Source organism: Amblyomma maculatum, chromosome 3 (genome assembly GCF_055883805.1).
Source record: "Amblyomma maculatum isolate TAMU_Amacu chromosome 3, ASM5588380v1, whole genome shotgun sequence".
Lineage (NCBI taxonomy): Eukaryota > Metazoa > Arthropoda > Arachnida > Ixodida > Ixodidae > Amblyomma > Amblyomma maculatum.
This window is the reverse complement of record NC_139346.1, coordinates 119,365,866-119,380,980: the sequence shown is the minus strand read 5'-3', so window position 1 is coordinate 119,380,980 and position 15,115 is coordinate 119,365,866. Positions and strand designations below refer to the sequence as shown.

At 44.3% G+C, this 15,115-nt stretch overlaps 1 protein-coding gene across 1 annotated transcript; it reads left to right on the top strand.

Annotated features, from left to right (window-relative positions):
* The first annotated feature begins 13,494 nt into the window (after positions 1–13,494).
* On the top strand, positions 13,495–14,753 carry LOC146195823 (uncharacterized). Its single transcript, XM_084596283.1, has 2 exons — positions 13,495–13,937; positions 14,466–14,753. Exons 1-2 carry the CDS (start codon positions 13,669–13,671, stop codon positions 14,623–14,625), a joined length of 429 nt encoding a protein of 142 aa, XP_084452409.1. The 5' UTR covers positions 13,495–13,668; the 3' UTR covers positions 14,626–14,753.
* Positions 14,754–15,115: the final 362 nt, after the last annotated feature.

Here is a 15,115-nt window from a genome sequence, read left to right as displayed (position 1 = left end):
CTCAACTGCCCTGGCCATAATCGAGTCCGTGTGCTTGAAAAAAAGCCTTTTATACACCTGAACACTGGGCCATTGCATAAAAGCGAAGAACATATTTCATTGTATGAATTTATAAATGCCGTATTTGCTTGCGCTGCAGTATTGGCATCAAAGAACAGTTTAAAACAAAGACCAGGTTAAACATGGTCTGGTTCTGCCCCGCTTTGGTAGTCTTGCTGACTTTGCCTTTTTTTTGCGACAGCCAAATTTTTTTTAGTGTAGTAATAGTAGACAATTTACTACTAGTTTGACAGCTGGTAGAGCTTTGCTGATCGGGGCCGTATCCCACTGTTCATGTGTCGGATGTGGCGCTTCGTAAAACTTCCCGCATCGTAAAGTAGTTACTGCATACATCCATTGCCCATTAGCAACGTGCTGTTCTCAATACAAGAGCTCAGTTCATAAATCCATGAACTGCATGCATTCAATGCGCAGTCAGCCACGTGGTGTTCATAAAGGAGCTCACGTCGTAAAGGAGTGACTGCGTGCATTAATTTCAAGTGGCGATGCTTAGTTCTCCATATAACTGCTCACATTGGATAATCTAGGTGAATCCTGTAACTGAGTTCACATCTTGATTGCACACGCACTGAATCACCATTGTCTTTAAGCAGAATAACATTTTTGGATACTGAAACTCTTTACTGAACGGATAAATAAGCTCCAAGGATCAGCGCTTTGCCGTAAAATACTGTGTAGCGTGAGTGCTTCGCTGTCCTGCCGTTAAGCGCAAACAATATAAAAAAAGTGGAAAATAATTTCAGCAATTCAATATCCCAAAACAATGTTATATCAGAATGCAAGAAAATCCATTAGTAGAAATGACTTCTGCTTAGAACAAAAATTGAATTTTGCTTGCATCTCATTAATTATAAGGACTTGTAGAATTTCACGAAATTGTAATTAAGAATTCAAAAAGTTATGCTTTCAGTGGGTTCGAGGTTCTAAGTTAAATTAACATAACATTTTCTATCAAATAATTTTAATACATCCCACCTCCCAGATAAGCACAGTTTATGACTTCGTGCATTAGGTGACGAACATGTATCTGGCAAATCAGGCATTAAATACTTATCCTTATTGGACATTATTTCTTATCACCTGAGTCTTTTGCTCACTCTTCGAGTCTACATTGCATAAATTTTTCTCTCAATATTCACGCAGTAAGCAAGCGTGTAACTTGAAATTTCGTCATATTATTCACTGTAATGTTATAATCCACACAAAAACAGCTAATGTAGTTGACGGATTCTCCTTCTAGATTTGTTACAAATTAACTTAAACTTTGCCCTTGGCAATCTGGTGGCCACTAGCTGTGGCACTTTTTGTTTTTTGTTTGACAACTGTATAAAAATGCAAAAAAAATAAATCACAAAATCAAAATCATGTGCTATGTTCAATTTCTCTTCTCTAGCATTTATTTCTGCCCTCTACACATAAATTTATGCGTTCTATTTTCCTACGAATCGCAAATGACAACTAATTTCCTACAGCTGGAGCTACGGTGGCCGCTACTTCTGCCTACCCCAGGCCTGTGCAATTTTTCGATTTTTATAAAAAAACGCCGGTGCCCGGTCTGATCCGTCTGGCTGGAGTGGCCGCCATGGCTCAGGCCTATAAATACCAGAATCGAATGCGGTACGCGAAATTAACAGCTCTTACAAGTGTTCATTTCTTTCAAAAAATAACTTGTTTTCAGAATAGAAGTTTGTAATCGTCTAGTTTTGCTCATGGTCGCGGAGTCTCTTTTGCTGTTTTTATACATAACAATGCCTATTCCTTTGAATATCACACCTATTATTTAGCTGAAAATAACATACTGAAGTCTATTCGACATCTAATGCTTTCGCTTCCCATTTTAAGTATCGTGAGGCTTACTACTTAGTGACCAGGGTGCGACAGCAGTTCTAAAAACGGAGCGCCAGCATAATGTAGAAATATTTCGCTTGACATAATATGTCAATAATTAGTCTAACTCTGCAGGCCTCCTACGTTTTGCTGAGACATACTTTTGACACAAAAAAATTATCAATAGCACCAAACCCCGGGTTTTGCAGTGAATCCCCTGTTGGCCGTTTTGTACATGCGTATACGGTAATGGGGCTCGGAAAAACGGTTCAAGCACAGTGAAGAAGGATGCTGTTTTCTTGTTACGGCCAAAAGAAGATGAGGGAGCAACGGATGGGATCTGGCAAAAACATAAAGAGATACTGGTCAGGTTTCATTTTTCACTGATCTCCTTTAGATATTATTCAGCCTTGCTCAGCGTCTAAGTAATACAATATGTTGCCATTCGTGCCGTTAATTTTGCCTGAGAAGTATTGAACAAAACATGTGCTTGCGGAACGTAAACCTTTGCAGTCCGGAGTGGTGGGCAAAGCTAAGGTGGCAGAGATGAGCGAAACCACATGCAGCCGCAATATCTTTGGCCGCTATGTGAAAGGCGCGTCATATATGGCTATCAAATACTGCTTTACCGGTAGGTCTAATTAGGCTCAAAGTTCGCATGGTCTTTTATGCATCATTATCATCATCATCATTATCATAATCAGCCTGATTATACCCACTGCAGGGCGAAGGCCTCTTCCATATTTCTCCACTTAACCCGGTTCTGTGCTAGCTGCATCCACTTGACCCCTGCGAACTTCTTAATCTCATCCGCCCACCTAACTTTCTGCCGCCCTCTGCTACGCTTTCCTTCCCTTGGAATCCAGTTTGTTACCCTCAGCGACCATCGGTTATCCTCTCTTCGCACTACATGTCCTGCCCATGTCCATTTCTTCTTCTTAATTTCCACTAGAATGTCGGTACCTTGAGTTATTTCTCTGACCCACTCTGCACGCTTTCTATCTCTTAATGTTACCCCCCCATTTTTTGTTCCATAGCCCTCTGCGTTGCCCTCAACTTAAGTAGAACCCTCTTGGTTACCCTCCACGTTTCAGCCCCTAGGTGAGTACAGGTAAGATGCAACTGTTGCGCACTTTCCCCTTGAGTGATACCGTTTAGCTGCTAGTCGTAATCTTCGAGTGCTTGTCAAATGCGCTTAATCTCAATCTTATTCTTCTTGTTATCTACTTTTCATGGTCCGCATCTGCGGGTACTACCTGACATAAGTAGACATTTTCGCCTTTTACTTCCAGTGCTTCGCTAACTAACGTAAACTGCTGTTCCTTCCCGAGGCGGTTCAACATTACCTCAGTCATCTGCATATTGATTTTCAAGCCTACCTTTCTACTTTTCCTGTCTAGGTCATCAATCATTATTTGCAGTTCATCCCCCGAGTTGCTTAGCAAGGCAATGGCATCAGCAAATCGCAGATTACTGAGGTGTTCTCCATCTACCCTTATCCCTAGCTGCTCCCATTCCAAGTCTGTGAATACTTCCTCTAAGCAAACTGTGAATAGTACTAAAGAGATTGTGTCTCCTTGCCTAACACCTTTCATTATAGGAATTTTGTTACTTTCTTTATGCAGAACTATGGTTGCTGTGCAGCCACTATATATATATTCCGGCACTTTCACGTACGGCTTGTCTACCCCCTGATTTCGCAATGCCTGCATCACCGCAGAGGTTTTTTACTGAGTCAAATGCTTTTTCATAATCAATGAATGCTATGTATAAGGGCGTGTTATATTCCGAGCATTCTTCTATCACCTGATTGATGGTATGGATATGATCGATAGTAGAGTACCGTTTCCGAAACCCTGCTTGATCCTTTGCTTGATTGCAGTCTATGGTTGTCCTGACACTATTAGCGATTACCTTAGTAAATACCTTGTACGTAACAGACAGTAAGCTGATTGGTCTGTAATTTTTAAGGTCCTTAGATTCCCCTTTCTTGTGAATAAGGATAATGTTTGCATTCTTCCATGGTTCCGGTACCGTCGATGACACAAGGCACTGCGTATAAAGGGTGGCCAGTTTTTCTAGCACGATATCCCCCCCGTCCTTCAGCAAATCTGTGGTTATCTGATCCTCTCCAGCTGATTTCCCCATTTTCATAGTTTCTAGTGCTTTCTTGACCTCGTTCTTCGTCACTTGTGGAACGTGTGACTGTTTTTTGTCTACCGCCAATCTCATTACGGTCCTGACTACTTTGGCTACTGTAGAGATCTGTATAGAACTCCTCGGCTACTTTGACTATCTTGTCCATATTAGTGATGACGTTGCCCGCCTTGTCCCTTATCGCAGACATCTGGTTTTTGACTATGCCCAATTTCTTCTTTACCGCTTTAAGGCTTCCCCCGTTCTTTACAGCTTGCTCAATTTTCTCCATGGTATACTTCCTTAATCGGCCACCTTGCGCTTATTGATTAGCTTTGATATCTCGGCCAATTCGATCTGGTCTGTTGGATTGGAAGCTTTTATGCCTAAGTGCCTTAAACCTCCTGCGCCTCCATTTGATGTTGACAGAGGATGTCATTCCTGATATTTAAGTGCTGAATCAGGCTGCTACTTTAGACCTAAGAACGCGAGCCAAACACTTTCGAAATACAGTTAATGAGCGCGATCTTCGTAGCAGAAAATATTCTCATCATCTCTGCAAAATTCTTCCCTCAATTTTCCCAGCTGCGTTGACTTAGTGGTTTATGTGCTCGACTGCTAATCTCAAGGAAGCGAGCTCAATCCCGACTGACGCGCCTGCTGCTCCGTGGTGGCTAAGAGCATATCAGCTCTCTCAGCTGTAATGGCAGATTTATAACAACCACAGATGGTTTAAATTTTCGGAACCTTTTGCTGTGGCGGACCTCATAGCCTGAGTCCCTTTGGAACTTTAAATCCTATAGGCTAAACAAGCGTCTGCTGGGTTAGTGTTGCTGTAATATGGCATGAATTGTATGTATTCCATAACGAAAATGTTAACACAGCTGGCATTTCTTTTAACTGAACGGTAATGGTTATATTCATTTATGACAACATCACCGAAACATCTGCTTCGATAAGATGCGCGACAACAACACATAGTTTATTACTCATGTTAATAGCCCAGCTCAGCTGACACTCATCTCCAGTACACCTAGCTGCTGTGTACGGGTGCATTTAAGGCGAAAGCCTTTAAAGGCTCATGTTCGATGCGACGATCTTGTCCATCTGTCCGCTCGGTGCAAGAATATATTCAGGTATTGACACTGCACCCAGTGGGTGACCACATCGTGTTCGCCGTTCCATGCGCTTCTCTTGAACGGCAGTCGTATAGCGGGAATGTTCGGTGCCCCGCCGTGTACGCGCGCTCTGCGAAGTGCTACAAGGGCTCAGCAGAGTTTAAATGGCTGTCGACACGTAATAATGCCGAATACTTCAAGCTTTATTGTTGAGACTGCATGAATGGGCGGAGCAGAGGCATGAACGCGGCGCCGTGATCCTCCCAAATTCCTCATCGAAATGTATTCATAACAAGTTTTTTCGTTGATCCGCATGACTATAAAACGAATGTGGACTGCACCGCCTCTTACACACAAACGGCGGTCGTCAACACACAGGTTTCCACAGTTGGATGAAATATGTAAGTGTGCATTCAAACATTACTTGAGCATTGTAATGAACTGACGCTGTGCGATGATGACCGCCGTATAGAGATATATGGTTAAAATCGTCGACTCCACATCCAGGGTTGTATAGGGAAACCTCAAAAGAGATTCCACATTTCACTTGTGTCACAAAAACTGCCTCCGCAGCCAGAAATATAACCTTCGCTGTTGAACTGTGTCGAAGTACGCCTCTGCCTCTATACGCGCAAGCGCTGGGACCAAAATTGGAGGTTGCACTTTGTACCGCGAAATTCCACTGAGGCCACCGTGAGTGAGGCGAAAGCCTTTAAAGCGCCGTAGAAGCTCCAGAGAAGGATTAGACGCCCACGACGTTTCTAAGTCTTTTGATTGGTTTCCAGGAAAAGAAAGGCTCAGTATCTGTCAGTCGTCTTCTGTGTACACCTGGCCCACACCGTAAGCGATGGATGAGCCCGGCGTGGCTGGCTGGATGACTGACAGCTATAGTGTGACATGTTTTGCCAACGGACGGATAGCGATGAGCCATTAAATGCTTTCGCCATGAAAGAAAACCAAGCTTGGACTTGCGACGTTTCAATGGTTAGTGCAGTGCACTATTAGATACGCGAAGCCAAAATCATTGCTTTGAATTTCCCTTCGTTTTTCCCATAACACTTATCGTTTACAAGGACACCGACGACGCTGAGCGGTTGTCTACTTAGAGGAAAGACCACCGTGCAGACTCAGAGGTAGAATGCACGACTCTGAGTCTAAATTAGCGGATGTCAGTTCGAGAATAATTTCAAGAGCTTGTTAAAACATCTTGTTGACCGCAATTATTCTGTGCGTCAAAACTCTCAATCCATCATTCTCGATGTCAGCAAAAGTATGGAGCTGCATATTCTTACAACCTTTACCGGCAAATTTTCTGCCACGACTCTCAAACCACCACGTACAGCGAGTGAAGACTGGCCGGATATCGCCGGCCAGAATTATCCGATTCAGTGCCAAAGCATATAGCACCTGACGTGTCTGTGAAGATAATTTTTCGAAAGACGCTCTCAACGGTATATGAACAGAGGACTCGGTGCAGCATTCGCAGCTACAATTGTTTCATTCGCTGACTTTGTGACTTCCAGACCTCCGGAATACATAAGTGATTAAGCAGCTCTATTGCTGAGCCGGAGAGCACAAGTTCACAACCGGCTGCTGCAGCAGCAGCGAAACAACGGAAAGGTTTTCCGTGTGCTGTCCATGGGGCTTAATTTGAACCCACTTCATTGCGGCGTTTATTCATTCCCAGGCGTCGCTTCGGGGCTTAAAAAAGCGAAATTTGTATTACTGTTTCAACTGGAGCCTAAATAACCGTTCTGAGGAGCAAACATATTTATTACAAGCAGCCATTCTGAGAGATGTGATTTTGCATTTATTAGCAAGGCAATGTCATCAGCAAATCGCAGATTACTGAGGTGTTCTCCATCTACCCTTATCCCTAACTGCTCCCATTCCAAGTCTGTGAATACTTCCTCTAAACAAACTGTGAATAGTACTGGAGAGATTGTGTCTCCTTGCCTAACACCTTTCATTATGGGAATTTTGTTACTTTCTTTATGCAGAACTATGGTTGCTGTGCAGCCACTATATATATATTCCGGCACTTTCACGTACGGCTTGTCTACCCCCTGATTTCGCAATGCCCGCATCACCGCCGAGGTTTTTTACTGAGTCAAATGCTTTTTCATAATCAATGAATGCTATGTATAAGGGCGTGTTATATTCCGAGCATTTCTCTATCACCTGATTGATGGTATGGATATGATCGATAGTAGAGTACCGTTTCCGAAACCCTGCTTGATCCTTTGCTTGATTGCAGTCTAAGGTTGTCCTGACACTATTAGCGATTACCTTAGTAAATACCTTGTACGTAACAGACAGTAAGCTGATTGGTCTGCAATTAGATTCCCCTTTCTTGTGAATAAGGATAATGTTTGCATTCTTCCATGGTTCCGGTACCGTCGATGACACAAGGCACTGCGTATAAAGGGTGGCCAGTTTTTCTAGCACGATATCCCCCCCCCCCCGTCCTTCAGCAAATCTGTGGTTATCTGATCCTCTCCAGCTGATTTCCCCCTTTTCATAGTTCTAGTTCTTTCTTGACCTCGTTCTTCGTCACTTGTGGAACGTCTGACTGTTTTTTGTCTACCGCCAATCTCATTACGGTCCTGACTACTTTGGCTACTGTAGAGATCTGTATAGAACTCCTCGACTACTTTGACTATCTTGTCCATATTAGTGATGACGTTGCCCGCCTTGTCCCTTATCGCACACATCTGGTTTTTGACTATGCCCAATTTCTTCTTTACCGCTTTAAGGCTTCCCCCGTTCTTTACAGCTTGCTCAATTTTCTCCATGGTATACTTCCTTAATCGGCCACCTTGCGCTTATTGATTAGCTTTGATATCTCGGCCAATTCGATCTGGTCTGTTGGATTGGAAGCTTTTATGCCTAAGTACCTTAAACCTCCTTAAACCTCCCTAAAGTACCTTAAAAGTGATGGAAAGCTAGTTATAAACTGTATTGGAAGCAACTGCATCTCACTTTCCAGGGGACCCCGCCGGGGTGGCGCAGCGGTTACGGCGCTCGACTACTGTTCCCAAGGACGCGGGATCGAATCCCGGTCTCGGCGGCAGCTTTTCGATGGAGGCGAAAAGCAAGGCGCCCGTGTGCTGTGCGTTGTCAGTGCACGTTAAAGAACCCCAGGTGGTCGAAATTTCCGGAGTACTCCACTACGGCGTCTCTCATAGCCTGAGTTGCTTTGGGACGTTAAACCCCACAAACCAAACCAAACCAAACTTTCCAGGGGAACCTTTGTGTCTATGGCTTGCTGAGACGATAGATACGGTTAGTAAAAAGATACCTGCAGGAAACGCAGAGCCCCTAGAACATTAAGTCCCCGCGCCACTTCAAAAGAGGAAACCTGAAGAAAGCCGTTGATGGCGAAGTTTGCACTTGAGAGCCGCCTCCAAATTTCCCGGTTAGAAAAGCGCATGTCCCTTGGTCAGCTGACACTTATGATGTAGGCTAGTCTCGTGTGCGCAGTTTCCTTTGAGGCATCGATGATGGATCTGAGTCCTTGTGTGTTTCACAGGCCGTGCTTGAGGGCAATACGACCGCAGCAGGCCCCTTGCTTGGCTGCTTGGCACACGTGTCTGCAGACTTGTTTTCTGGGAGCCTTTCTTGTAATTTCCTGTCTGTTCAAATATTTTGAACACCCGCAAAAAATACTGGGCACAGCTTTCGCTGACAGATGCGGTTTATTCCTGGTTACACTTAAAAAGATTGACAGTGAACTCTGCGTAGAACGACATTGAAGTAATGTGTTCGAGAAAGTTCTTCGCGCAGATGTGGTCCCTCCACTAAAATATTCTATCTGCTATGGGGATTATCCGGCGCTACAGTTCTAGGTGAGCAAGTTCCGACGAAGCTTTAAAAAGGGACAATTGATTTGGACAACTCTAGTGGTCTGATGTGCAGTTACTTACGCAACACCTGTTACCCTAATAGCGTGTGGTCGACTACTTGGCCCGGTCGGACTTGTAAAGTGTGCGAGAGCAACAGCCAACAATACTTGACAGCCGCCAAATATGAAACCATCGACGATCATCTGCAGCGTCGGCCTGAGTCAAGACGTGTGCTTGCACAACAATTCCTGCGGCTGGTCCCAAAACGTGACATAAAAAGATAGTTTCAGTTGACTGTTCACGCGTAGTGCCTGCCATAACATGGATACACAATACCTCACCTACACAACTTTTGATGCACACTGCAGCTTAAAACACTGCCGACCAGAGCATAAAAGCGGCACATAAAGCCGCGCACGCCGCTTAGCAGCGCGCGCCGCTCCGCAAGCAAATGGACGCTCTGATGCAGCGACCCCGCGCCGCTGCGGTCGGCGCGGTAGCTAGAAGGCGAGCACAATCAGCGTGCGCTATGCTCCGCGGCGGTCGGCCAGTGTTATCTCCTATATATTCATATGCCGTGTTCGTCTGCAACGCTTTAGTTTGATGACATCATCACTGGTGCAGTATGTCGTACCTTGACTAGTAACTACAGTACAAATATATGGCTAACAAGTCACTAACCAGTACTAATTATTACCTAGTCACTATCAGTATTAATTAGTCATTAGTCGTGAATATGAATTGATCACATAACACGTCTATGGCATTGACGTCACATCCGGCCATGAATAATAACCGGAAGTGAGGTCATATTGACGTCACATCCAATCATGACGTCACGAGTGGTGATGAGGTAACCAGGCGAATTGCGCATAGAAGATGACCCTGCAAGGCGTTTGATCCAGGTGCCCGCACGGTGCCTTTCATTGGGCGCTTCCTTGAACCCCTCACCACAGAGCATGCAGAAACAGACGCAGTACAGTAGGTTTCAGCGGCGTTTCAAATTGCTTTACAGTAAACAAAAGGTACAGTGTCTGTCACAATTCTGTACTGAGAACTTTACGTAGCAGTAAAGAAAAGGAGGAAGGTGGTAGTGGAGAAGAGAGAAAGAGGTGCCGTAGTCGAGGGCTTTGTACGGGCGCATAACAGACGCTTTCGCTTCATCCCGCTTTAGTGGTCAAAAGTGCTCCCAAGAATTTTTCAACGTGGTAATGATTACTTTAGAGTTTACTTTTTGCATGCCTTATATGTAACTATATTCCGCAGCAACGTTGTGTGCGCTTACTCCACATGGTTACCTTAGCGTAACTTATTCTCCCATAACCCTAATCGCCGACGTCAGAGGGTCTAATTTTCCGCCACAAGTATCAACTGTGTGGCTGATATATTTTACGTTGCGAAGGAGACCGACACTGGCGCGAGAGGAGCCCTCGCGCTAGGTCTGAATTTAAATCTTCTTTCACCCAATCGCCAAGTTGCCTCGGCTTCTCGCTTGCTGCTATGTATCATTATTATACTAGTTTCATATGTAATCGGAAATTGGAGTAGACTGAGCATTTAAGGAGTCGTCTATTCGTTCCTGTATTGCACGTTGGTGGTAAGTAATTTTGAAGCCTGAAATAATTATATTTTGTTTAGAAAGAAGAAGACAGAATGGGGTATTTCCACATTCCTCATTTGAATTTCAGTATGCCACACGGCATCCCTTGCACAGTAAACACTTCGCACTTAGAATATAGCAAATGAAGTGCACAAGTATATTAACCTCCCATTGCCCTAATCATGCTAAAGTATGTAGGTTTAGTCCCAGTCTGCGCGGAAATTTTTAAAATGCATTAAAAAAATCAAATGCTTGCTGAAAGAGAAAAGAGTGTGTATATGCGCTATTCGTCTTTCGGTATGACTAGACATAAAATAACCGAAAGACGAGGTACGCCCTTGAGGCGCCCGAAAAACATATGGGGCAAGCGGCGCCTCGGTATGGCACATAGAGGCAGTTGGTAAATCTTGATACTGCGTTCCTATGTGGCTTAGATGAAAATAAGCAGCGCTTGCCGGCTGTATTTCTGAGTATAAGTTTAAAACGGGAAGAAGCACGCAGCGGGGTGCACTGCGGTTTTCTTAATTTTTGTGCTAGAAGCGTTCACTAACTGCTGTTGTGAAAGCTGAGGTTAAACTATGTGGATCACACACTCGAGGAATACTGCGTAGCAGACCAGCTATCTCTTTTTTTTTTCAAATCTTTACCTAAATATACCTTACATTTAAAATAAGGATAATTGTTATGTGGTATGCAAGACGACAGATTAACAAAAGCCGCAAGGGTTAAAGCAGGAGTGCATATAAATCGCTCATCAATTAGGTGTTTTTAAAGGCTCAACACATCACAAGGAACAGACCAGGAAAGTGGAAGTAAAAAAAGCTACATTATGACCAATAGGCTCTGCCCGGACATGAATCTGACTCATTGCTACTCACCTTCCATCGTGTTTATATCATTACAAATCCTTACATTCGCCCCTGCGAGAATATTGTCTGTCGTGCCCAAGAATAATGCAGTCGATGTTCTCCAATATTTGCCTTTCAGCCTTCGTAGGCTCTCTCGCTCCTCAAGGCAGGTTCGAAATAGCAGAGCTTGTGTACTTTATTTCCCCTCACCCTCCAAAGAAATGTCTATGGTCCAGCTCATCACCACAATAGAAAACAGCGGTAGCCATTTTTATTTGCCATTGACACCGTTTTGCAGAATTGCAATTTCTCGTCAACGACTACTTAACACCAAGATAATGACCCAGGATGCCTGTCGTAGTATATATATCTTCCTAATGTCAGCCGATGATGTTGCATGCATGCAAAGAAATGTGCTGAATGTGACATGGAATGCTCACTTTCTACACATGGTTTCTTTTGGTTTGCGACGTGGCTTTTGATGTCTCGTCTTTGTTAAACACAGTACTACTTGTCCTGCTTTCATGCCCTTTTAGCATTCATGGAAATTCAGCCCATTTGACAGGCTACGGCAGCAATCATCTGGCCATCAGGATATTTTGGACGTTGGAAACGCATTACGAGCCATGCGATGTGGCTTAGAAGCGAGCCTCTTCAGCAATGAACTTTTGTCAAAGACTGCATTGCATACTCAAGAACGGTTCGATATACAACGTAGTAGCAAAAAGGGTCATTACGTTACATTAATAGATGATTACCGTTTTTCTTTATGGTATATTGAAAACAGAGGCCGTGAAATTCGAAGACTGCGGCAGTAGGCGAACCATAACAAGGGTCATGTGTGGTCAAATTTGTAAGTGTGAAGTTTCTATTAAAAAATTCACAATGCTCATTCGAGACCGCACCACACTCTACATACAGCTCCTCTCTGTTGTGACGGAGGTATATGAGCAAGGGGCTTTGGCTGACAATGTTGCAGAGGTATACGTAAGGGTAATAATGTTTTTATGCGCAGGAACGTAGGGTGGTTGGTTTGTTGGGTTTAACGTTCCAAAGCGACTCAGGCTATGAGATACGCCCTAGTGGAGGACTCCGAAAATTTCGACCACTTGGGGTTCTTTAACGTGCGCTGACATCACACAGCACACGGGCACCTTGCTTTCCGCCTCTACCGAAATGCGGCCGCCGAGGCCGGGAGTCGATCCCGCGGCCCCGGGAACAGTAAGCGAGCGACGTAACCACTGCGCCACCCCGGCGGGGGCAGAAATTTAAGTAGTGCACCAGATGCTAATGAAACAGTGAGCGGGCTGAGTGTGGTGAGTGAGTGTGGCGACCGCTTGTTTAGCGCGTGAAAAACTGTGGTGCCCCTTTAGTCTTTGCATGTGATCAAGAACTGTTTTACCGCTCGGATTGCCGTTGGCTGAAACTTATCGCCACCCTCTATAACAATACACCTCAGGCGAAGCACCTAACACAGCAGGCGGGCTACACAGCAGATTCATGAGCACCGTGCGCTGAAAAGATTTCCTAATTAATTGTCTAGGCCTAAAGCCTAAATCATTACGTCTGTCTTGAATGCAGGATTATATGTTTAAGCTAAAAAATAAACGCACGTCTTAGAAATGCAAATCAGCCACTAAGCCGCGGAAACCATAATGACCAAAGTATTGCATTCAACGTTATTATAAAAATGCGAGTTGACAGCAGATAATGAAATTTCATTGATGTAATGAGGTTAGAGATTCTTTACAATAAAACAGTTCACACCTTCTTTGTCCGCTGTACGCGCATCTGATTAAAAAGAATTGTAGAGATTGATATACGCTTGAGACAAGTTTAGTGTCCACAAATACTCGGCTGCATATCTGAATGCCAAAATTTGAAAAACTGCATAAATGCATACCTCTTGCGTATATTTCATGACGATTAAAGCGTGAATGGAAAAATACGTTTCCGGTAATATGCGTTAATATGCTTTGTGGAGCTAGGTGGTTCCTCCTCACATACTTATATAAGCAGAACAATGATCACATAGCAGACATGGAGTCCCGTCTTGTGTTTGTTGTCTTATTTCGACAAACGGCACTCACATGTTCGATCTTGTGGCATTTGTGGCACTGAACATGTCTTGGAACGCACATCCGAACTAGGTGTCTCACATAGCCCACTTTAACGTGGGATGGGAGGGATTCAGTTTCAAAGACTAATTTAACGCACTTTTAGCGGCTGAAGCGATGAATATCCACAATGCACGCCGTAGATTTGATCAACGTGCAGACATCGCTTTCACTTATCTCGGGGTCAACGTCGGTGATTACACCCGCAGAAGTCTTTTTCCCACGTGCAAGAAAGGAACGGACAGGCATGTTGCCAAGCGCACCAATTCCTTTCAGCTTGTCCACTGTAGCCTGGGATTTGACATCCACGGTCAGGACATTCTTGCAGGCATTAATTCTGACTTCGTCAACTTCACCGGGAACCAGCTGGTCGAAAAACTGGTCAGGTGCTGTCTGTTTATATCATTCTGATTCGCCGTTGCCGTTGTTGGTACGAAGGCCGCGGAAAAGATCCCTTGCTTTTCAGCATTCTTCCTTGGTGTCTCACTCATTATTGATGTTCGGCGCAGCTTCCTTTTCAGGCGGCGAAACTGCACAGCGTGTAGCTGCTGTCAGAATCCATCTCAGTCACTGTGCAGTCATCTGCAGAGTCTGGAAGCTCCACGTCCGCGACGTTGAGGTGACCCGTCGAGTACGCCGCAGCATGTTCGATGGTGGCGGGGGGCGCAGGGGTCATGCGCCCACCATCCCAAAGGATGACGAGATCACAAATAGCTCACAGCGATAGAAAATTCAGAAAAATGGAAGAGCGCTAGCTTCAGGCATTCGGAAACCTCCACTTCTTCCTTCTTCTGACTTGGACAAACTAATTTTGTAGCAAAGGCAAATTTTACTGCTCATGTACAGTTTTCCCAAGCTGTACTAAAAAAACCATTCTGCATAATATTGTCTCTTATTTTTGTTTTCTCTTGCAGATGCTTGTACGAAAGGAAGAGGCGACATGCAAGCTACTCCGGCATAAATCGGCAAGGACTGCTGAAAGCTGCTGTCTTTATAACCGAAAACAAAAGGTGCATGCTAGAGATGCTGGCTTGGCAGACACCTGAACCTGCCTTTGATGCAGCGTCTTCCTAACCTTGGGACCTGCCGGCACCTTGTCAATGGACCTAACCAGAGGTGAAGTCCTGGAAGTCTGAAAGAATTATGCCTATTGTTTTTTTTTTTACTATGTACCACATGCGCACCTAATAAATATTCATGCAATGAACAATTTTGGCTTTTTTGTCTAAATGCATGTATACATTTAGGATGCTGTATATAATTATCTGCATGTAAAATACCTTCCCAAAAATAGGCTCAACCATGTGTTTCGCGCATGATGGCCTTAGCTGCCTATACGCCGTAACACGCATCAAATCAAAAATGGTCAAAAACAACATAAAATAATAGGATTTCCAGGGTGCCAATTATGCAAAGCCAGTGGAGCTTGGGTGGGCGATGTTGGTCAGTCGATGAGCCTGGCTGGATAGCAGTTATTGAAAGCCAGTGAGTAAGCTTGGTTGTAAGTATTGGATAACCAGTGAGAGTGAGTGGATGTACTTTATATAGGAGCCAGTGGGTATGC

Bases quoted from the DNA above. Each gene is read 5' to 3' on its own strand.
- LOC146195823 (XM_084596283.1), top strand. From the start codon at position 13,669: ATGAATATCCACAATGCACGCCGTAGATTTGATCAACGTGCAGACATC. The intron at 13,938-14,465 runs GTGCTGTCTGTT...TTTCTCTTGCAG, and splicing joins CTGGTCGAAAAACTGGTCAG to ATGCTTGTACGAAAGGAAGA.